This window comes from Miniopterus schreibersii, assembly GCF_964146895.1.
Source record: "Miniopterus schreibersii genome assembly, chromosome: 3".
Taxonomy (NCBI): domain Eukaryota; kingdom Metazoa; phylum Chordata; class Mammalia; order Chiroptera; family Miniopteridae; genus Miniopterus; species Miniopterus schreibersii.
Genome location: NC_138103.1, coordinates 69072515 through 69095670, shown reverse-complemented (window position 1 = coordinate 69095670; position 23156 = coordinate 69072515). Strand labels below are relative to the sequence as shown.

General features: G+C 35.0%; 1 protein-coding gene across 2 annotated transcripts in view; it reads left to right on the top strand.

Annotated features, from left to right (window-relative positions):
- The window catches only part of TNPO1 (transportin 1), an 86089-nt gene that overhangs the window by 52219 nt on the left and 10714 nt on the right, over nucleotides 1–23156 (top strand). For both annotated transcript variants that reach the window (XM_081133765.1, XM_081133766.1), the window contains exons 7-20: nucleotides 2953–3034; nucleotides 5786–5908; nucleotides 7690–7808; nucleotides 10197–10257; nucleotides 10682–10850; nucleotides 13540–13692; nucleotides 14434–14659; nucleotides 16476–16647; nucleotides 17744–17830; nucleotides 19741–19848; nucleotides 19977–20135; nucleotides 20217–20304; nucleotides 22496–22594; nucleotides 22797–22892. In XM_081133765.1, coding sequence (XP_080989891.1) covers nucleotides 2953–3034; nucleotides 5786–5908; nucleotides 7690–7808; nucleotides 10197–10257; nucleotides 10682–10850; nucleotides 13540–13692; nucleotides 14434–14659; nucleotides 16476–16647; nucleotides 17744–17830; nucleotides 19741–19848; nucleotides 19977–20135; nucleotides 20217–20304; nucleotides 22496–22594; nucleotides 22797–22892 — 1742 coding nt within the window. The remainder of the gene's footprint in view (nucleotides 1–2952; nucleotides 3035–5785; nucleotides 5909–7689; nucleotides 7809–10196; nucleotides 10258–10681; nucleotides 10851–13539; nucleotides 13693–14433; nucleotides 14660–16475; nucleotides 16648–17743; nucleotides 17831–19740; nucleotides 19849–19976; nucleotides 20136–20216; nucleotides 20305–22495; nucleotides 22595–22796; nucleotides 22893–23156) is intronic.

The following is a 23156-nucleotide window of genomic DNA, read 5'->3' as shown; positions in this document are numbered from 1 at the left end:
ATATTAAATTATCCTTTGGTTAATCTTATCATCAGTGTCTTGTCATACTATAATTATCATGATGCTTTTATTTACATTGTCAACGTGTGTAGACTCTAACTTCACCAAAAGTTCTCCGGCCTGCTGTACTTTTGTCACCTCCAGTTATATATATTTTTTCTAACTTGAACTTTGCTTATGTTTCTATGAAAAAGTCATTGCTCTTCTAATTGTCATTTGAATTTTTTTTTTAATATATCTTTTATTGATTTCAGAGAGAGAGAGAAACACCAATGAAGAGAGAGTCATTGATCTGCTGCCTCCTGCACACCCCCGACTGGGGATCAAGCCTGTAACCCGGGCATGTGTCCTCACCAGGAATCGAACCATGATCCTCCTGGATCTTAGGTCGATGCTTAACAACTGAGCTACGCTGGCCGGGCTGACTTGTTTTTTTACAGTTGTTGGTGCTTCATGCTTTTATGTAGAATAATCAGATTTATTACTACATAAAGTAGAAGTCATAGTTTCTAGAGACTACAGGGATATGCAGCTGAATGAACATTAGTGTATAGGCTGTAACTATTGGTTCAAATGCCCATTGGGGCTTACTTCAACTTTCCAAGCTGTGTTTCAAAGGATTGTAGTTTTCAACAGTGTGACCAGAGGGTAAATTGGAAATCTCTTTCTTGCTTAAATTCTCTATTTAGTTACATTTTTACCTTGATTTAATTTCCCTTTTCCTCTTAAGCGTACTTAATCCATTGTTAAACTCATAGTGGAAATTTAATAGGTGCTTATTTGTGGTAATGTCATGAAAGTAAACATTTTCAAAATAAAATTTTACTCTTCCTAGTATAGGCAACTAGATAGAGGAGTTCTTGTTCCCTAGGAAGTCTCCCCCTTTTAACATTTCCACTAAGGTGTGAAAGTATGATTTGCATACTTCTAAGAAATTTTGTGACCAATTCTCACCAATTAAAACAGGAAAAACCCAAAAAACATTTTCTTGGTAATTGGTACACCATTACTGGATATAAGAATTTATTTTGTAATTTTAGTAGACATGTTTAAAACTTAACTAGAGTTCAGCAATACAGAAATGTTTCCATTCAGTGAGTGTTCGTTACTGCTCATTTGAGGTTCTGTTGTACATACGTTAAAATATTTTTATTTTAATGTACATTTGAGTAAATAACTATATCTGTTGTGTATTTTAGTTGTGCACTGAAATATCTTTATGTAGTTCTATTCTACAAAATTAACCCTTTATTAATACAGTTTAACTGATATTTACGCTGCATGTTTTTCCCTTGCACAGTAACTGTTGGACTTTGAGAATGTAGAATGAGGCAAACAAATATAGTTTTATCCATCACAATTTAAAAATCAGCTTCTTTTTTTTAGTCATACTAGAGGTATACAAATTGGGTTATGTTTCGTAGCTTACGACACAGTCTCATAATTTCCCACTTCTATTCAGTCTTTAGTTATATTTTATTTTTAATCATCACTCCAGTCCACCACCCATAATAAAAGCTAAGACCTTGGAAACAACCCTATTGAATCCCAACTTGATCCTTTCCTTGGAGCTTTAAAAATTTTTATTAGTCTTTGTTTTCAACTTTATGAAAGGTATTATACTGAATTTAGTCTTTGACTTCTTAAATTTAATATATTGCTAAGATTCATCCATCTTGTGTCACTATAGGTCACTTGTTTTGATGACTATGTATTACTCCTTTGCACGACAGTTACACAGTGTATTCATGGACATACACAAACAAACCCTGTAGCCTTTGGGTGGCTTCCGGGTTTTTGCTGTTGTGGGTAGTGCTGCTGAAAACATTTGTACGCTTGTTCCCTTTTGTCTATTTGCAAGAGTTTCTCTTAGGGAGACAAAGTCTTGGGAAGGAGTATCTGAGACATAGGGATTATCTAGGTAAAATATTCAGCTTTTTGTATTATCACACATTTTAATTTTTGCCAACCATACAGATACAAAATGGTATTTCATTGTCTTGATGGTTTACTTCTCTGTCGCTGATTATGTTGAACATCTTGTCATATGTTTCTTGGCTGTATGTGGTAACTTTATCATCCGTCTTCTTTTTTCTGTTGGGTTATTAGAAGAGAAGGCATACAGGAGAGTAGTAATTGATAAATAATACAATTTCGTGATAAATACTCTGGAAAATGAGAAAAAGGGGTTAGGCAGTGAGTGATTCAAAAGTATTTTGAATAGAAGGTTTTCTGTAAAGGTAACATTTGTGCCAGCCCTGAACCAAGTAAAGTAGTAAGTTTTTGCAAGATCAAGGCGAGGATGGGGGAATAGCAAGTACAAAGGCCCTGCAGTTAGGAAGAGACCTTTTAGAGTGACAGAAGAAAAAAAATTTGTAGCATAGTAGGCAATGAAGTTAAGGGGTAGGGAGTAGCCACATTATACAGTAATAGCTAGGCCAGGTAAGCAAACTGACCCAGTGGGGCCAAACCCAACCATGACCTTGACCTGTGAACTAAGAATGGTTTTAGATAGTGCCATTAAGAATTGATGTGGAATTGGATTGGGTATGTCAGGACACATAGACTGTAGACTATTCCCTGTTTTTAGTTCCAAAGGAATGAATATTCTTTAGTTTTAAGTCTGTAGGTAAGTAAATTCTCATTATGCACCCATCCAGCCTCCCATTCTTCAGAGGTATCCACTATTAAAAATGTGCACATATCCTTTCAGACACTTTCACTTTTACAGAAGCAATACTATAGTGCTCTGCAACCTGCATTTTTCACTTACTATATTATTTGTATTACTTCTGTGTTAATACACAGAAATTTGACTCACTTTTTAGGGTGTGTGTATGTGTGTGGCTGTACATACACTATAATATTTTTATAGAGGAATGTTTAAGAGTTTCTGCAAATAGGAAAACAATCCAATGAGCATATGTTAAATTTTACTTTTTTTTTTTTTAGATCTCACGCTGTTGCATGTGTTAATCAGTTTATCATCAGTAGGACTCAAGCTCTGATGTTGCACATTGATTCCTTTATTGAGGTAAGATTTCTCCCCCTCCCCTTTGTTTTTGAGGAGGTTAGAAAATGTTTATTGCATGAAGTTTTTATAACTAAACTTTTCCTCTGTAACTGATTTTTCCACTTGTATCGTGATGTAAACATTGTTGTGGTGTGTGTAATATCTTCAGTACAAAAATTTTTGCTTCAATATATTTAATTGTATATGGAAGTTAAATCTCCCAAGTTATTTGCAATATGGTGAGGTTGAATAAACTTGATAAAAAATCTGAAGGCACAGACTAAAAAGGACAGGCAGTACAGTAAGTGTTCACTTTACATTATCAGTATGTTCTGTGACTTAAGCCAAGCAAGTATAACGAAACCGATTTCACCATAGGGCTGATTGATGTAAACAAGTCACATTCCTACCACATCTCATCAATGTTACAATGAAATGTTACTTGAGGACCTGCTGTGCTTCTGGTTTTTTGATGGTTTCCATTTATAAAATTAGAGGTGTCAGGAAAAACCTTAAGCAAACTTTTCTAAAGACACTTTTAACTTTTTTATAAAAGCAGAAAGACAAGAGCATAATTATCTGTTCATGAACCCTAAGCAGTAGAACTCTTTTTCAGAACTTCTTTACTTGACAACAGCAATTGTGAAAGGATTGTTTGTTCCCTACCCACTTAACTTTTATTTTCACCAAATAAATCAGTCTGTTTCTTTTCAGCTGTTCTTTTGAAAAATCCTTCAGAGGCCCTATTTCTGTTGGAAAATTAAGAGGGGGAAAAAAACATGGTTTTTTTTTGTTTTTCTCATTTGCTGAGTACCTGCTGTGAATCAGGCACTGTGCTAGGGATATATAAATAAATTTTATGCCTCAAGGTGTTTTCAGTCTAGTTTAATATAGAGGTTAGTGGATAATATTAGAGGTCTGGAGTAGGACTGCCTGGGTTCAAATCCCAGCTCCACAGCTTAGTAGCAGTTAACCTTGGGCACCTTAATGAGTTGTGTTTTCAGTTTTGTCATCTGTTAAATGAGGCTGATAATAAACCTACCTTGTTGGATTGTTATATATTTGCTGTAAATAGGAACAGTGCCAGCCAGAGTAAGCACTCTACATGTTAACTACTGTTATTATTTTTAGAAGTTCTAATTACAATAATATTTCCTCTTAGTATTCTTCAACAGCTAAAAGGAACTGTGATGGACATACCAGCATCATATACAGAAATATAATTTAGAATAAAAGAAATTCTCTCTACAAATAAAAACTTTATAAGACCATACTCTGCAAGTGGAGCAAGAACATTTCCCGACATTTTAAATATAAGAGTCAGCCAGTTTTCCTTACTACAAGAGCAGTAAACCTCCAGAGGAGGTGCCTGACACATAGTACGCCCTCAGGAAGTATTTGCTAAATGAATAAATGCAGTGTTTTTTCCATTACCAGTGTTTTCATCAGGGGTTGATGTCATGTCTCCTAAGTTTGACATTATTGGTGGGCAGTGTATTGGTTACTAATACACAGCTATAACCTTCCTTGGCAAAGCTGGGTATTAATATTAAGACAACATCAAATTTAATGAAGGATGTAATCTAACATATAAAGCAGCACCTGATGGAAAAAACAGTATTCTTCTCTGACCTTGTAAAACATACCTGATTAAAACAAGAACTACAGAGTTTTGAAACCATCAGGGACTTGGGGAAATCAAAGATTTTTAAATACTGGAAACAGTACTTCATGTACTGTCACATTTGATATTTGAACTCCATTGTCTTACCCCTTTCTTAAAGTAAGTTTTTAGGTTCATCTATTTGGAGACGTTTTTGTGACTTCCTGGGAAAGGACAATGGGGCACATTGGATTTTATTTATTTTAATGATCTTTTTAGTGCTTTTATTTTATGTGTGTTTGTACATAAAGTAGGATTTCAGGAGTGAGATTAGGATAAAGTTTACTGTTTTTTCTTCTCACATTCCCTCTTGCAACCTCTGCAAGAGACAACTTGGTCTCCTAGTGGAGGCTTTTGGTATAGTATAATGAATGTGGACTTGTTCATGATTTCATGAAAAACAAATTCAGATCCCCCCACTGGCTAGCAAGTTACTAAACATCTAAACTCCTATATCTTGATCTGAACAGTTGAATAATAACATCTTGGCGGTGCAATGATTAAACAAAACAGTCTCTTCATTTAGACTTTTTTTTAACCTTGTAGAGAAACTTGTTAACAGTCTGAGATTGAATGCTTTTATTTTATTTTCAGTAGTTAACAATAGCAGCTTCAGGCTTAATTTTTAGAAACTCAATATATATATAATTTCCCAATCATTGATGCTTTTATAGAACTTGCACCTGTTACCACCTTAAGAAACAGAGTTGGTAGGACTAAATCTCTTGACAGACAGTAATTTTGAAGGGTAAATCAAATTCTATTATAATGCTTATTTCTGGTTCAACTGGATGAGTGCTTCTGTGTCCTAGTGACATAGTTTTATTATAACTATGACAAACTAAAAGTTTCCTCAAAACACAACCAATCATACTCCATCAGAAAGAATGGCTTTTAGGTCATTTACCAAAATCATAATTTTTGGCAGTTATCATTCTACATTTGTCTTATTTTATAACTTAATATTGTAGGCCAATTAAGTCAGTCTTTATTTGGACTGTATCTTAGGACTTTTAAATGTTACCAACTTGCACATTATTGGTTATTATTTATAAACCTTTCTAATGTATTGGAATCTTTAACTATAAAAAATGTTTCTTGTGCAATAGAATCTCTTTGCATTGGCTGGGGATGAAGAACCAGAGGTACGGAAAAATGTGTGCCGGGCACTTGTGATGTTGCTTGAAGTTCGAATGGATCGTCTGCTTCCTCACATGCATAATATAGTTGAGGTAACACGGCAATTTAAAGACCCTCTAATCGTCTTTCCCTCAAGAAAAAAACCTTGGGCACAAGATATATAATATGAAACACTATTTTCTAATATTATTTGACACATTTTCAGGGGGACTACAAAAATAGTTAATGATTGTCTTAAAATGATAAATTATCTTTATGGTGGTTTTTCTTTCATGAGATTTAAGATGTTTTCATTCAGGTGTTTCAAAGAGGAAAACTTGTTTTAAGTAATAGATAACTTTTAACCAGGATAACTAGGAAATGTTTGGATTATTTGTGTTTACTAGGTATGAGTTCAGCTAAATGATCAATAAACTGTGGTAGATTAAGTGGCATATTCTGTATCATTAAGAGTTTTCTACCCATTACTGATAAAATTGATCTGGTCAACTTTATGTTAACAATGAGATTTCTGAGTAGAAAATACATCACCGTTATAGTTAGTTCCGGCAAACTATTTAGATTTAAAAATATGATTAAAATAATTTTACTAGGAAATTCTAAGTACATTGATCACAGTTTAGCCATATTTAAAGGAAGGGATAAATAATAAGATGTAATTATTACTGGAACAAAGTAATTTGCAAGTGGATTAAGTAGTGTGTATCTAGTTCCTCCCTTTTCACTTCTAGAGGTCCATATGATATGGAGAGGGAAGATCTCTTTTTAAAGGATGGGGTGTAAAACCTGTTAGAGCACCCATGATGTGCAGCAACTCCCTTTCTAAAACATTAAGAAAGATCACTGTACAGATAAGCATATGTAGCATAAATAAGTTTATCTGAGGAGCCTATTCCTCTATGAAGTGTTTAGAAGAATCAGGTGGAGTTGGTTGAAAATTTTAACGAGTTTGGAGTTAACCAGAAAGTTAAGAAAGACATTTTATTATTTGCTAGGGCTGTGTCACAGCTGGGAGCCTAATTTATAATGCTACAGTTGTTTCTTCAGCAGTATTCTGCGTAGTGGTAAGGATATGATATGGCATGTAGGGGTTGGGCTATCAAAACTGTTGTGTTGCTTATTTTGCCATGTGAGATGTTTCAGGCAGAGGATGTATATGAAGAATTCATCACTTAACCCCAATTCCAAGTCCCAGGTACATTGGGAAATAATGTGTGACTTTATGTTTATTTTGTTTTTGCGTGTAAGGATTTTTTAAAGAGGGTTAGACGGTATGCCTTTGGATGGATTTGGGATCAAATGTTCCTCCAAATAAGAGTGAATTGGTATATTCAGACCATGTAATTAACCTATTTTGTTGGAAACTATAGATTATAGTTGCACTAAGAAATGTCACTACTTTCCAAATTAAAAAAAGATAACTTTTGTAATTATATAATATATACATGTATCTCTTTTTAAATATGTGAAGTATATACTTGCAAGAGACTGCTTGAGTATATATGTTTTTAAAAGATTCTTCATTTTAAGAAAGGTTTAATGGAATTTTTTTTATTTGCTGTTTCTACAAAGACTTAATGTTTAATTCTCACATTTTTAAAAATCTCAGTGGTTTCATAAAATACATCCATACAGAAGCAGCTAAACAATGCATGCATTGAACACTTCATTAGGCAACATTCGAAAGCAGCAGTTCTTAAGTTTGGCTACATTTTAGAATTAACTCGGAAGCTTTTTTTAAAAATGTAAACTGTAGGTTGAAAATCAATATAAAGTTCAAGGCCATAGCAAAGGACTGTTAACTTGCTGAAATAGAGGTTTATTTTAATTATATGATTTTAACTAATTAATACTAAGGCTCCTTTGTTTACAGTACATGCTACAGAGGACCCAAGATCAAGATGAAAATGTGGCTTTAGAAGCCTGTGAGTTTTGGCTCACTTTGGCTGAGCAACCAATATGCAAAGATGTACTCATAAGGCACCTTCCTAAGTAAGTGTTCCGTCTTATGAATGCTACCTTGTTCTTAAATTTAGCAGTGATTCCTCATTTTTATATTTTCAGGTCACATTCTTCTATCATCAGGGAGTTAAGTTCTAAAGAAGTCAAACTTAATTTTATCATTGGTATTAGTAAAGAGATTTTTCAAGAAGCACCTACATTTTTTTTTTAATTAACGTGAGTGTGGTTTATTCTAAATCATACTTAATTTTGGATAATTCATGGCACAGTTGTCATTTTTTATAATCCTTGTAATTTCACCATGGACTCTGGTGGGGTTTTTCTCAAAAAAAAATGATTTCCCACTAGTTGCAATGCTATGAAATTTTTGGTTAACCTGTTGGTAAGGCTGTTTTAACCCAACGAATGCTGTTTGATGAGGGGTTTGTTTGTTTTTGTTGCTGTTTTCCATTTTGAGATACAGTTGACATAAAACTGTACTAGTTTTAGATATACAATGTAATGATTTAACAGGCATTAAAATCAGTTACTTAAACGGAATGCTTGGTAACTTTTGAAAATTAATACACTCTCATGGAAGAAAATTAAAATGCAGAAAACTTAAAATGTCTTGGATTTTCACCACTCTGAGTAATCACTGTTAGTATTTTGTTGTGTTGTTACCATATACCAAATACCATATATCAGGGTGTTTCAGGGAGAATTAAATTTGTTAGTGCATAAAACACTTTACATAGCATCTAGCTATAGTGCTTACAATTCTGATTATACTGTTCTATGCTTTGTTCTTTTCAATTACTTGAATGTCGTGTACTTTCCTCCAGGTCATTAGTCTTTAAACTTTGAGTACTGTTCCATCATAGTGTGTGTACCACATATATATGATTGACTTTTTTTCTGTTGAATATTTAAGTTGTTTGCCCTTCTTTCTTTCAACCAAGTAATCCTGTAGTAAGCATCTTTCTTTGTTCATAAGTGGTTATTTCTTTCAGGTAGAATTCCTAGAAATTATTTTTACCGAGGTCAAAGGGCTGAGCATTTCAGGATTCTTCATAAATATTCCAAATTGTTCTCTGGTGAAGTTATGCAGATTTACACTCCACTAGCTTGTCCCATCCTGTCACAACTGTTATCAGCTATTATAATTTCTCTAATCTTAACCATCTGGATGAGCAAAGATCAAAACCACTTGTTTTAATATGTTGTAGTATTATTGGAGTTTGTTTTGTTTGTTTAGAAGTTTATGGTACTTGGGCATTCTCATTTTCATAGTTAGTAAACTTCTCTTTCTTTTCCAGTAAATTCTTTCCCCACCAAGAAAACAATTTCACCTGTGTTTTATTCTAGTCTGTCTGAAATTTATTTGGAAGTAAAGTACATCATATACTACATGGATATTTTTTTCTTTGCTTTAGGAAATCCATGTATCACTTTTCTCCTTAACTTGTGATACCACTTTTATGATTTCCTTGTTTCTTAACGTAGGATCATATAATTCTAAGAGTCATATAAATCAGTATTACTTTTTATAAAACTGAAGAGCTGTTAATGAAAACCTAAGCTCTATAACATAAGGAGATAGTGATAAAATACAATTATAGCGAGGTGCTGTAACTCATTACACTAATTAGACATTCTTAAAGCAAATAGGACTTGAGTAGTAGCAGGCTAAAAAATCAGCACTTCAAACATTAAACAACTCAAGCCAGTCATAACTGTGTTTGATTTATATTTTTAGTGTAAGTAATGCATTTTTAGTTGAAATAATGCATTGTGAGCCCCGCTGGGTGGCTCAGTTGGTTGCAGTGTCCCCTACACCGAAAGGTTGCAGGTTCAGTCCCTGGTTGGGGTATGTGTAGGAGGCAACTGATCAATGATTCTCTTTCTCTCTCTTCCCCCCCCCCTTCCTGTCTCTAAAAAATCAATGGAAACACATCGTTGGGTGAGGATTTTAAAAACAAACAAGGGAATGTTTGCTGGTATATTTTGGGTAAATTCTTAGGGAAGAAATTGCTATTGTTTCTTATTATATTTATTTCTAAGCACTATTAATCTTATCTCCACTAAGATTTTATCTAATGGATCCCATGCATGACTTTAAAAAGAACTACAATATATGTTAGGAATTATGTACTCATTGTTCGAGTAGAGCAGACAGCACAAAATATGCTGTAAGACAACGTTAGTGGTGGTTGTCTCACTGGTATTTTTGTTGTTCCACTTATGCATTCTTTGGTTGCTCCTTGTATGTGCCCTCACTAGGGATCAAACCTGCAACCTTGGCATATTGGGATGAGGTGCTAATAACCAACTGAGCTACCCGTCCAGAGCTTATCATTGGTATTATTGGTATATAAAAGCTTGTTAATAATTTTATTGATCTTTAGTTCTTTTTTTCATGAGTTTGTTTTTCTATAGGTTGATTCCTGTGTTAGTGAATGGCATGAAGTACTCAGATATAGATATAATCCTACTTAAGGTAAGGAAACTTCTGGTGAATAAGGAAGATTATTTTTATTGACTTAGTAAATCTTTGAATTCAGCTAATAGAACATTTATTTAGAATAAACCATATGTAAATAGGCTTCCTGTTATGTGTAATATGCTACAGAGAATTCAAAGATAGAGGCATTAAAATACCTTAAATATGGGCAGAATGGGATTCAAGTGCTCGCTGGGTTATACCGGCCGGCTAGGACGCACTGTGATGTGGTTGACAGTACCTAACACCTAACGAGTGTTAGGGAATAGTCTATTCCCCCTTCCTAAAGAAGAGGGAGGTGTACTTCAGAATTCTGTGCATGACCACTGTCCCCATCTCTGCATATTCTGATTCTTTCACTCGGGCATATTATTAGCCTATAATGAATATCACCAAAATTTTCTCTATAAAATAAACACAGGGTGATGTTGAAGAAGATGAAACGATTCCTGATAGTGAACAGGATATAAGGCCCCGTTTTCATCGATCAAGAACAGTGGCTCAGCAGCATGATGAAGACGGCATCGAAGAGGAAGATGATGACGACGATGAAATTGATGATGACGATACAATTTCTGACTGGAATCTAAGTAAGTTGGAGAGGGAAAAGCACAGTTGCCTGCTTTGGTAACAGCTTTATTGAGAGAAAATTTACATGCCATATGATTCACCCATTTAACAGTACAGCTCAGTGGTTTTTAGTGTATTCAGAGTTGTGCAACCATCACCACAGTAAATTTTGGACCATTTTCATCATCCCAGGAAGAAACCCATTCCCGTTAGCAGTCATTCCCATTTTCTCTCAGTCCCCCGGCCCTAAACAGCTGCCAGTGTATATTCTGTATGTATGGATTTGCCTATTCTGGACATTTTCTATAAATGGAATCATACAATATGAGGTCCTTTGTGACTGGCTTCTTTCACTTAGCCTGTTTCAAGATTCATCGATGTTGTAGTATGTATCAATACTTTATTCCTTTTTAATGTGGAAAAATAATTCATTGTGTGGATTTACAACATCTTATTTACCCATTTCTCAGTTGATGGACATTTTGTTGTCTCCCCCCCTTTTGGCTATTGTGAGTAGCCAAATGATGCTGTTAATGTTTCTGTAAAGTGTATGTGTGAACGTGTGTTTTCAGTTCTCTTAGGTATATACCCAGGAGTGGGATTACTAGGTCATATGGTAACTCCTTTTAACCTTTTGAGAATCTACCAGGCTGTTTTCCAAAGTGACTCCACCACTTAAGATTACAGTTTCTTGCCAATAGTTGTTACCTTTTCATTATAGCCTTCCCAGCATATGTGCAGTAGATATGGTTATGGTTTGCATTTTTCTGGTGGATCTGTTCTTATATTTACTATTCATTATATTCTTTTCTTTTTTTTTTAATATATTTTATTTATTTTTTATTTATTTTTTAAACATGTCTTTATTGATTTCAGAGAGAGGAAAGGAAGGGGGACAGAGAGAGATAGAAACATCAATGATGAGAGAGTCATTGATCAGCTGCCTAGCCTGCAACCCGGGCATGTGCCCTGACCAGGAATCGAACCCCGATCTCCTGGATCATAGGTCGCTGCTCAACCGCTGAGCCATGCCCTGCTGGGCTCATTATATTCTTTAAATATATCTCAAACTGTCATTTGTCAAAAGACTATATATTTTGTTTGATCCTATAAAACAGGAACATTGGCCATAAACTTTCTGTTTTCTTTACATAAACTTATTTTTGTGCTAATTTGCATGAGAATTGCTGTTTATCATGGATAATTCTAAAATAATATAAATTGCTTTGTCATATTCAAACTTACAAAATATCTTTTAAATCTCTCATTTTCATCCTTAGCTGCAAATCCACATTATCTGTCAAGCCGGCATTCTGGGCCACACTCTAAATAACTCCAGGGAGGAACTAGACACCTGTGTTTTGCTTGTTTGCTTGCTGGTTTTTAAAGCTCCACTGCTCTAGTGTAGGGTTATTCAACCTCAGCACTAATGATATTTTGGGTCATAGGATTTTTTGTTGTGAGGGCTACCCTGCACATTATAGGATGTTTAGCAACATCCCTGCCCTCTACCCAGTAGATGCCAGTGGCACGCACGCGTGCGCGCGCACACACACACAATTCTGATAACCTATAATGTCTCTAGACATTGCCAAATGTCCCCCGGGAAACAAAACTGTCGCCAGGTGAGAATCAGTGCTATAATTCAGTGTGTTGGGCTTTCTAGTAACTATGAAGTGGTTAAGGACACGAATCATCAGCCTGGAATGTATAATTCATTTGGTTAAATAATGCTAATTCCTCTTGCCCATTTAGTTTCCTATAACTACCAGTTTCTTAGAGTGCCTAATGTAGGCCAGTAGCGACTTAGCATGCATATCACATTTACAAATCTCATATCGGAACCCAAATCTCACTACTGTCACAAGTTACCTCCCACTGTATCCTTTCATGTCAAGGGCAGGGTGGATTAACACGATATAGATAACTCTTCAAAAGTAATGTGCATTTCATGGGAGGGGGCACTTTCTCTTCACATCTCACCCATCTTTATATCCTTCCAGAATCTTTTCTCTGCACATACAGAAAAACACATGTATATCTTCTTTTTTGGAAAGGAGGCTGACTTTACAAAAGTGAAATCAGATTATATGTACTCTGCTGGTGATTCTCCATATATTATATAACTCATTCCATATCAGTACATATAGATTTCATCTGTTTCATGGCAGCATAATGTTCATTTGTATGGATCTACCCATACAGTATAACTTAAGACCCTTATTAAATTATTACTTCTGGCCAATATAGCAGCTTTAAAAAAAAAAAAAAAAGGATTTTAGCATCATCTAATAGTTTATGATTAACCGTTTATTATGCCTAGTTCATATTGGGGAAAATTTGGATGCTTAATTATATTTTTGATCTTTCTAATTTTTTTGTTTTCTAAAATGATTATGTTCAATGAAATCTGAATTTATATGTAGTCTGATAGTTAATAATTCCTTAGTCTGTAAAGAATGTTTTCCAGCATATTTTGTGTGTCTTGTACTGGTTACTTTTGTTCCAATTTATAGTTTGCTAATTCTTGGTCATAAAAATGTACTCAGAATTTTTTTCATGTGACAGACTGCCTCCTATTGTATTCTTTGAAACTCTACAAAGGTATGAATAAAGTGTTGTACAGCAGCAGATACTCATTTTACGTGTGTGTGTAACTAAAAGATAATAGAGATTAATGAAATATTTTTGAATTAAATATTTTCTTAGGAAAATGTTCTGCTGCTGCCCTAGATGTTCTTGCAAATGTGTATCGTGATGAGCTTTTGCCACATATTTTGCCACTTTTGAAAGAATTGCTTTTTCATCATGAATGGGTTGTTAAAGAATCAGGCATCTTGGTTTTAGGAGCAATTGCCGAAGGTAAGTCTAGGTCACATTTGAACTGTAAAGCCCTTAATAATTAGCCTTAATACGACTAGGCTGCTTTAAGGAATTGTTACTCTATAAGCAAAGACTGTTCACTCTTGACTTTACATACTTTGCTCTTGTGTTGCTGATACAGGGAAGAGAAGACTATGATTCACATTAACCTTGAAAGGGATATTTGAATCCAAAAGCCATCTTAAAATAAGTGTTTACTTTGAACTGGTAAACAGTTATTAACTAAACAGCCATAGGCTTACTTCTATCCCCAGCCAGATATTTTGCAGATGCTTTTGTTGTGATAAAGGGAACAGAATGAGAGGACAGGACTCTGTCAGAAGCATTCCCATTGCTAGAAAAACAACTTTGTTTCATACGTACATGTAAGATACATGATAAGAGGGTCATCATTCTCTATAAAGGGTTATTATTCTGTCCTACCTGTAAGCACCTATCTAGAAGAAATTAAAGTTTTAAAGGCATTTCTGAAAGTCTTAATTGTTGTAGCAGAAGTAAAGTGAGCTTTCCTAACCCTGCTGGAAAGTATATGTAGGAGCAATTAGGTCTCATTTCAGTTTTTAATAATTTTAGAACAGATTATTACAGAATAGTTACTACAATGGAGATGATCTGAATGTTTTTCATGGATGCATGTGTCAGTTTAATATTCAACTGAAATGGTTTTGTTTTAACCATATTTTAGCACTTTCCGAAAGCTTTCTGTTATTTTTTTTCTAGGTTGTATGCAAGGCATGATTCCATACTTGCCTGAGCTCATTCCTCACCTTATTCAGTGCCTCTCTGATAAAAAGGCTCTTGTGCGTTCCATAACATGCTGGACTCTGAGCCGCTATGCACACTGGGTAGTCAGCCAGCCCCCAGACACATACCTGAAGCCATTAATGACAGAATTGCTAAAGCGTATCCTGGATAGCAACAAGAGAGTACAAGAAGCTGCCTGCAGGTAGGACAGATTCATAACAAAATGTTCATTGCACGGGAAAGAAGTGGGTATTTCAGTGAGAAACTAGTTTTCAACCTTGTGGTGGAATGTTGGTATTAAACCATTAATGGGGTTTTTATTATCTGTAATTATCACCTTATAATTTTGTAAATCCAAATGTCACTAAATAGACATCAGCCTTGGCTGTTTCTTAACACACACACACACACCCTTTCCCCGCTATAACAGTAGAATTATGTGTCACCCTGATTCCCATCGGTATCTGGAGTGGTGATAGCAAGGGTCCTACTCTTCAAGCAATAGCAAAGTTAGAGCAGATTCACATTAGTCTACAGGTCAACTAACATAACTCCACAGAAAGTCCCACAGCGACCTGCTATCTGTCACTTAGTGTGTCTGCTTGAGTAGCTGTTTTGTCAGTTGAGTTTGGAGCTATTTTGTTTTTATAGCAGATCCGCAGTTTCATTACTACAAATAGTTCAGTTTTTGGAACTAGAGGAAAATAAATTTAAGTGGAATTAGACTTTTCCAGATCTGAAGCAAAAATATCTGGAAGAGTTTTAATTCATAATAAGATTAAAGAAAGTTGAACAAGAGGCTTTTGGTGATTAATAGCACTAAATTTTTTTTTAAGGGGCGTAGGATACAGATTATATTTGATTTCCTGTAGTTTATTTATTTGGCACTTTTTTAGCCTTCTGCTAATTGTTAGGCATATGTTAAATGCTGGGCTTAAGTTCCTGCCATCTTGAAACTAGTAGGAAGTACCAAACAACTATATAATTTATGGCAAGTGCTAGTGTGCTTATTTAGTTCACTCTGCTAACGAGCAGGACTTTCACTTAGAAAGAAGGGCCATGGCAAATTTAGGCCTAAATTGAAGTGATTACATTGAGACTAGAGTTTTTTCCTTTCTTGTACATTTGTTCTAATAGATAAGCCATACATAAGGCAAATTTGTAATAACAAGTGTACTTGGCACTCTAGTGTGGAGCTTAGAGAAACATTTTTTAAACTTATTGAGGAATAATTGACAAATACTGTATATATTTAAAGTGTACAATATGATTTGATATACATATACATTGTAGAACAATTACCAAAATCAAGATAACATTCATCACCTCACATAGATAATATAGGTAACTCTTTTTTCTTGGTGACAGTGCTTAAGATCTCTCAGCAACTTTCAGGTATACAATACATATTATTTTATTTTGTTAAAATGTTTTTGTTTTTTTAATAAGAAAAAGTTTATTTAGAAAGTTAACAGAGGCAAAAGAAGGGGCCCCTGGAGCTTAGGGGAGAGAAAGGTAATGGTAACATGCCTGGGGGAAAGAAGGCGGGGAAGGGAAAGGCTGGGCCTGCTGGTGGGGGAAGAGTGAGCTACAGTACTTATTATAGTCACTGTGCTGTACATTAGATCCTCAGAGTTCTTATAATGGAAAATTTGTGCCCTTTGATCTATATCACCCTACTTCCCCCTTCCACTAAGTGAAACATTTGAGGTTGTAATACTGCTGTGTTCTTATACATGTCAAACACTCCTAAGTATTAAATATATTTGTCATTTTGTGACCTGTGGTATGCATCTGAAGGGTAAAATGTGAATTAGAGTTTAACAGTTCTAATTCTAATTTTATTAATCTGGAACAAGCACTAGAATGTAAGCTCCCTGAGAATAGAGACATTGTTTTTTCATTGTTTTAGGCATATAAAGTGTAAACAGATACTCTTTAAACTATAGACTTAGCTTTCTATCTCTATTTTAAAGGATTCCTTTTCTACAACACTAATATTCTCTCTCTCATTACAGTGCCTTTGCTACCCTAGAAGAGGAGGCTTGTACAGAACTTGTTCCTTACCTTGCTTATATACTTGATACCTTGGTCTTCGCATTTAGTAAATACCAGCATAAAAACCTGCTCATTCTTTACGATGCCATAGGAACACTAGCAGATTCAGTAGGACACCATTTAAACAAACCAGTAAGTGTCTGTGGTTAACTGTTATGAAAACAATAAATAGATAGTTGTTATGGAAATTACAGCAGCATCTCACATGAATGCAAAACACTTTGTAGACTAAAAGAAAGGGGATAAAGGTTTTGTGCTCTGTATATAAACTTTTATAACTTTTATTTATAAAGTGTTTTTGTATCTACCACTTCATAAACACTGTAGCTTTAGAGTACCACATCTAGACATCTTTGTTTTCTCACCAGAACTTACACGTATGGGGAATACACTAGATAAAACAATTAGAAATTGGGGTAATAGCTTAGAAATGGTAAATAGTGATACAGAAGTATGGCCAGGGAGCCACACTCTGTCTCTAGTAGTGTGCAGAGTAGAAAAAGAGAATGGGATTGGACTTGTAGTACTAGAATTTTAATATAGTTCAGAATTCCTGCTGAGGGATAGATTTTGTTTATGATTGCTATATGCATGTCTTAAGAAATTGTCTCTGTTTATAAGTTATACTTAAAACTTGATGGAAGACACTTGGTTTGTGGGGTTTTGCCTTTGGTGTTGGTTTTTTTTTTGTTTTGTTTTGTTTTGTTTGGGAGGGTGTTTTCTGAATGTCTCAGACCCGTTAGAATCGGTGCTCCTTGTTTACATTATTACTACATTTATTTACTTGGCTTTATGGATTCTTCAGTTTAAATAAGGGCACTTAAGTGATTATTAGTCTTTCTACAAATACCTCTATAAGGCAGACCTGTCATTTATAACATACTGTACAACTAGAGCCATATTACATGTCATAGGCCCCAGAATTTAAAAACTCAGTCGCTAAAGAGTAAAACTTATACGAATCATTCCTGATTATGATCAAGTAATTTTTATGTATGGTATGTTTGTATGTATTTTGTTTCAAAAGATGTAAGATGACTTGAAAATAGAACAAAGTCATATAAATTAAAAAGATAGGCAAAAAAATAAAAATTTTAAAGGTGCAGAGAGCCTTAAAATACATTCTGTAATTTTACACAGTTACTCTAAATGAATTTTAATTTTCATAGACTCAGAATGGACTTGTTGACATTAATGGAGCTTACATGTTTTTCATTATTGTAAATAGGAATATATTCAGATGCTAATGCCTCCACTGATCCAGAAATGGAACATGTTAAAGGATGAAGACAAAGACCTCTTCCCTTTGCTTGAGGTACACTAAACTGGTACCCCTGACTTAATTTGTGTTTTATCAAAAACATTTAAATCTAAATAGGTATATGTGATAACTGTTTTTAAAAAATTTACAATCCACCATTTCTGTTAAAATGCTGATAAATATGTAACTTCTTTTACTTTCATTATAGTGCATCTGTACTAAGAAATACTGTTAAGTAGGATTATATTATACATGTTTTCTAGTCTGCTGTTCTGTGTCTCGTTGTAAATGGGGAGCCTTTTTTTTCCCCTGAGGATATTTTTTCCACTGATTTTTTAGGGTAGAAGGGAGAGGGGGGGAGAGAGAAACATCGATGTGAGAGAGACACATCGACTGGTTGCCTCCCGCACAAGCCCCAACCGTGGCAGGAGATTGAACCTGCAACCCAGGTATGTGCCCTTGACCAGGAATCAAACCCTAACCCTTTGGTGTGTAGGCTGACCCTCTAACCACTGATCCATGTCTGCCAAAGCTCAAACCTGCTCTTCTTTTAATTTATCTTTATTGTTGAAAGTATTACAGATATCCCTTTTTTAAAACCTGCTCTTAATTGTCATGAGCTCTTTCCATATCATATACATCTGTCTCTATTTAATCATATTTCTTGATATAGATATATAGCTATCCAATAATTAATACACAGTTGACCCTTGCATATTTTTTTCCATAAATGCCTGTACTGTTTTTGATCCCCATTTGGGTGTCCATGGATGTGGAGGGCTGACTGGGTGTGTTATCTACCTCATTTTATATAAGGAACTTGAGCATCGTCAGATTTTGATATCCTAGGGGGTGTTCTGGAACCAGTCCCCTATGGGATACCAGGGGATAACTTAAGATTGGAGGGAGTCGAAAGTTAGGGTTGGCACCCCCAACCCGTGTAGTTCAAAGGTCAACTATAGTTTAATTTTTATATACATATATTATCTATTATATTAGACACATATACTCACACATATGTGACATAGCATTGGGACTTGATGCTAAAAGAGAGAGACTTCACATTATACCCTTTCTGTCTAGTTTGCAGTTTTAATTCCTATATGAACTAAATACATGTTTAATTAAAAAGAAATGTTATATGATGTTTAAATAACACTATCAAATGTGATAACTTAAACCTAAATGACTTGATATTGCTAGATCCAGTTCAGTCATTGTCATTCTTGTTCCCCTGTCATTTCAGGGGTCACCACTTCTGCCATGGGTTGTCCCTAGCCAGAGAAGTAAAAACTTCTGGGACCAGGAGCAATGGTTCTCTCTTACATTTGAGAAAAAATAGGAATACATAAACTTAATCTATTCTTGTAAGATAACATTCATTATAGAAACTTTTTTTTTTTTTTTAATATATCTTTATTGATTTCAGAGAGAGGAAGGGAGAGGGAGAGAGAGAGAAACATCAATGATGAGAGAGTCATTGATCGGCTGCAGCCCGCAACCCGGGCATGTGCCCTGACCGGGAATTGAACCCCAATCACCTGGCTCCTACACCAAAGCTCAACCACTGAGCCATGCCCAGCTGGGCAAAACTTTTTTTTAATTATTGATTTTTAATGCGGGGGGGGGGGGGGGGACATTGATGTGAAAGCATAACATCAATTAGCTGCCTCCTGCATGCCCCCTGCTGGGGACTGAGCCCTCAGCCAGGGCATGTGTCCTGCACAGGATGTCGCCCAACCAATTGGGCCACACTGGCCAGGACTAGAAACTTTTTTACATTTTTTTCTGAGGAAACCTACCCTGACCCACTGGCAAACTTAACAGCAATGAGTGGCATCCAGAGGAGAGGTTTGAAAAGACTAGCAGAGCCAGCTCAGAAATAACCAGGATCTGAATTAGTAAACTTTCAAGCATTTATCATAATGTTAACTAATTTTACACTCATACTTTATTCTTTTTAGTGCCTATCTTCAGTTGCCACAGCCCTGCAGTCTGGCTTCCTTCCATACTGTGAACCTGTGTATCAGCGTTGTGTAAACCTAGTACAGAAGACTCTTGCACAAGCCATGGTATTTGAGAAAATTTTTGTATCTCTTCCTCTTGGCATCATAAACATTTTTCTAAAGATAGGCATAATGTATACAAACAAAATTTTTTAATTCTAAGTAAGTTTTCAAAAAATTGTGTCTGATTTCAGCTCAACAATGCTCAACCAGATCAATATGAAGCTCCAGATAAAGATTTTATGATAGTGGCTCTTGATTTACTCAGTGGCTTGGCTGAAGGACTTGGAGGAAACATTGAACAGCTAGTAGCCCGAAGTAACATTCTAACACTAATGTATCAGTGCATGCAGGTGAGACCTGTTAAATTAAAATGAATTGAAACCTGGTTCTCTTGTGTCACACTGGGGTTAATTTCTTCTTATTTCTTATAGGATAAAATGCCAGAAGTTCGACAGAGTTCCTTTGCCCTGTTGGGTGATCTGACAAAAGCTTGCTTTCAGCATGTTAAGCCTTGTATAGGTATGAATATTTTCAGCTGCTATGATGTGATTTTTAACATCAGAGATGTTTTTTATTATTAAAATGTAATTTCATGGAATGCCAACATTTGTAAATGTACGTTTGATTGGTTACAGTTGCTCTGATTGAAGCAGACGCAATGGGAGTTCCCTTGAACTCACCATTATGTCAGCATTTTAATTAGGTTTCTCAGGATAAAGCAGCATACTTTTTCAGATCCCATAAGAAACTTTTCAGACAACTTACTTACAAAGTAAATAGTGGTTTGTTCTTGTTTTAATAGCGTAGCATTTGTCTTAGCTTTCTGTGAAGATAGCAGGATTTCTTGAATAATGTAATCCTAATGATGTAATCCATCAAACCCATGGATTAAATGGGATTTGGGTTATTTTTTTCTTCATTTCTATATGCAGTCATTTTGGATGATAGTTATTTATACGTGATTTAATAAACCTGGGTTTAAAACATTGATTTAAAAGGTTTTTTTAATTTGATGCAATTGTTTCTTTGGGGTTTTCCTTTTCCAATTTAATTGAGATATAATTGACACACTAGGTAATTTATAAGTTTAAGGTATACAACATAATGATTTGATATGTTGTACGCCTTATGTATATATTGTGAAGTGATTACCACAACAAGTGCAGTTAATATCCGTTACCTCACATAGTTAGAAAGATTGTTCTTCCTTGTGATAAGAACTTTTAAGCTCTCTTAGCAACTTTAAAATATACCTGTAGCCCGGCCGGGTGCGACTCAGCGGTTGAGCATCAACCAAGGATCCAGGCGATCGGGGTTCGATTCCCAGTCAGGGCACATGCCCGGGTTGCGGGCTCCATCCCCAGTTGGGGGCGTGCAGGAGGCAGCCGATCAATGACTCTCTCATCATTGGTGTTTCTATCTCTTTCTCTCCCTCTCCTTTCCTCTCTCTGAAATCAATAAAGATATATATTTTAAATAAGTAAGTAAAATATACCTACAGAATTAACTATAGTCATCCATGTGATACATTATATCCCCAGAATTTATTTCTTATAGACTGGAAGTTTCTTCACCCAATTCCCAGTTGTACTTTTGTGAATAATTGTATTTCTGAACTTTGAGTAATAACATTAATTATGATGTATTAAAATAAACCATCAGGTATATTACTGATTCTCAACCAGGGCAATTTTGTGTGCCACCCCCTCCTGCAGAATATTTGGCAGCATCTGGGGACATTTTGTTTAACCTGGGGATGTGTTGCTGGTATCTAGTGCATAAAGGCAAAGGATGTTGTTCAACGTCCTACAAGGCACACAACAGCCCCCCCATAACAGAATGATCTGCCCAAATTATCAGCATTGCTGAAACTGAGAAACCCTGGTTTCAGATCCACTAATTTATTAAGGGTTTTAAAACATATTCTAATTCTTCATTTAATAGTGAAAATATAGAGACATTTTCCATATCAATAAATTATTTCCCTGAGGTACACATCCTATAGGAGAGGCAGGATCATTGCTTGATTCTTTCTCTTTATTTACCAGTTTTCAAAATTGATTCCCAGCATGCTCCACAGGTATTTATATTGTGTTTCAGAGTTTAGTTTGTGTTTGTTTTTTTTGAGTATTAGTATGAACTCAGTGATACCCGTATTGTCCTACCTATGGGCATAGGGAGCTTATGTTTGACTCCTGAGTTCTTTGTGGTATAGCACAAAGTCCAGGTTTGTTTGGTACATTTCCTGCCCTTATCCTGCAGTGAAACATTTCTCTTGAGAGCCCTCATTCCTTTTAAGTGCAAAATGATATTGAGGGACTACAATTCGAGCACTAGGGTAAAAGTTATTTTAAAAACCAAAATCACTGACTTTTAAAAAATTTTATGCATGTGATAAACTAGTTTTGAAGAAACCTCTAATGTGTCATGCATTCCTCACTTCAGTTTTCTCAGTCTGCTGACAAGAGTACTTTGACCACCTCTTTTTAGTCATACCTGAAAAATGCCAAAACTTATGTTCCTGGTCTACTTTATATGAAAGTCCAGATATTGCCTCTTCCCATTTCTTAAGCTAAATATTTACCAACACCTTTAAAATATTGCTATTTCTTGCCTGCATTTCGGTTTCCACCTAGTAGGTTTTCTTTAAAGCACAATACACTGCTGTTGATAAGTTTTACTACATAGTTTTTAAAACATTTTTTTCTAGCTGATTTTATGCCAATATTGGGAACCAACCTAAATCCAGAGTTCATTTCCGTCTGCAATAATGCCACATGGGCAATTGGAGAAATCTCCATTCAAATGGGTAAGACTTTTTTTCTTTTTTAAAAGTATAAATTGTTAGATGCCTTAATATTTTTGTAATGGCCTTTTTTGCATTTTGTTTTTAAATTTAAGTGAGTTTTATAGATTTATAAATAGCTTTTGTCACAGTTAATAAAGGGAGCAAAATTGGTATTTTAACGTTGAAATTTTTCTTTTGTTTTTCTCTTTTGGGAATGATCTAGGTATAGAGATGCAGCCTTATATTCCTATGGTGTTGCACCAGCTTGTAGAAATCATTAACAGACCCAACACACCAAAGACGTTGTTAGAGAATACAGGTACCATATGACTGAACTGTTTTGGTGAAGAGAAAATTACTTGCCTTTTCATTTTAAATTAAGATGTGTAGAGAAACCAAAGCTAGCTTTAGAAACCCAGCTTATTATTAACAGCTATTTTAGTGTGTTAGTAATGAAATGTACTGTTTTAGTTGCATTCCATAACCAGTTTTCAGAAACTTTAAAAAAACTTTTTCCCCTCTTCTAGTGTTTTTAATATTTCCTAAAATGGACCCCAGCTAAAATAACTATGGAACAATATGA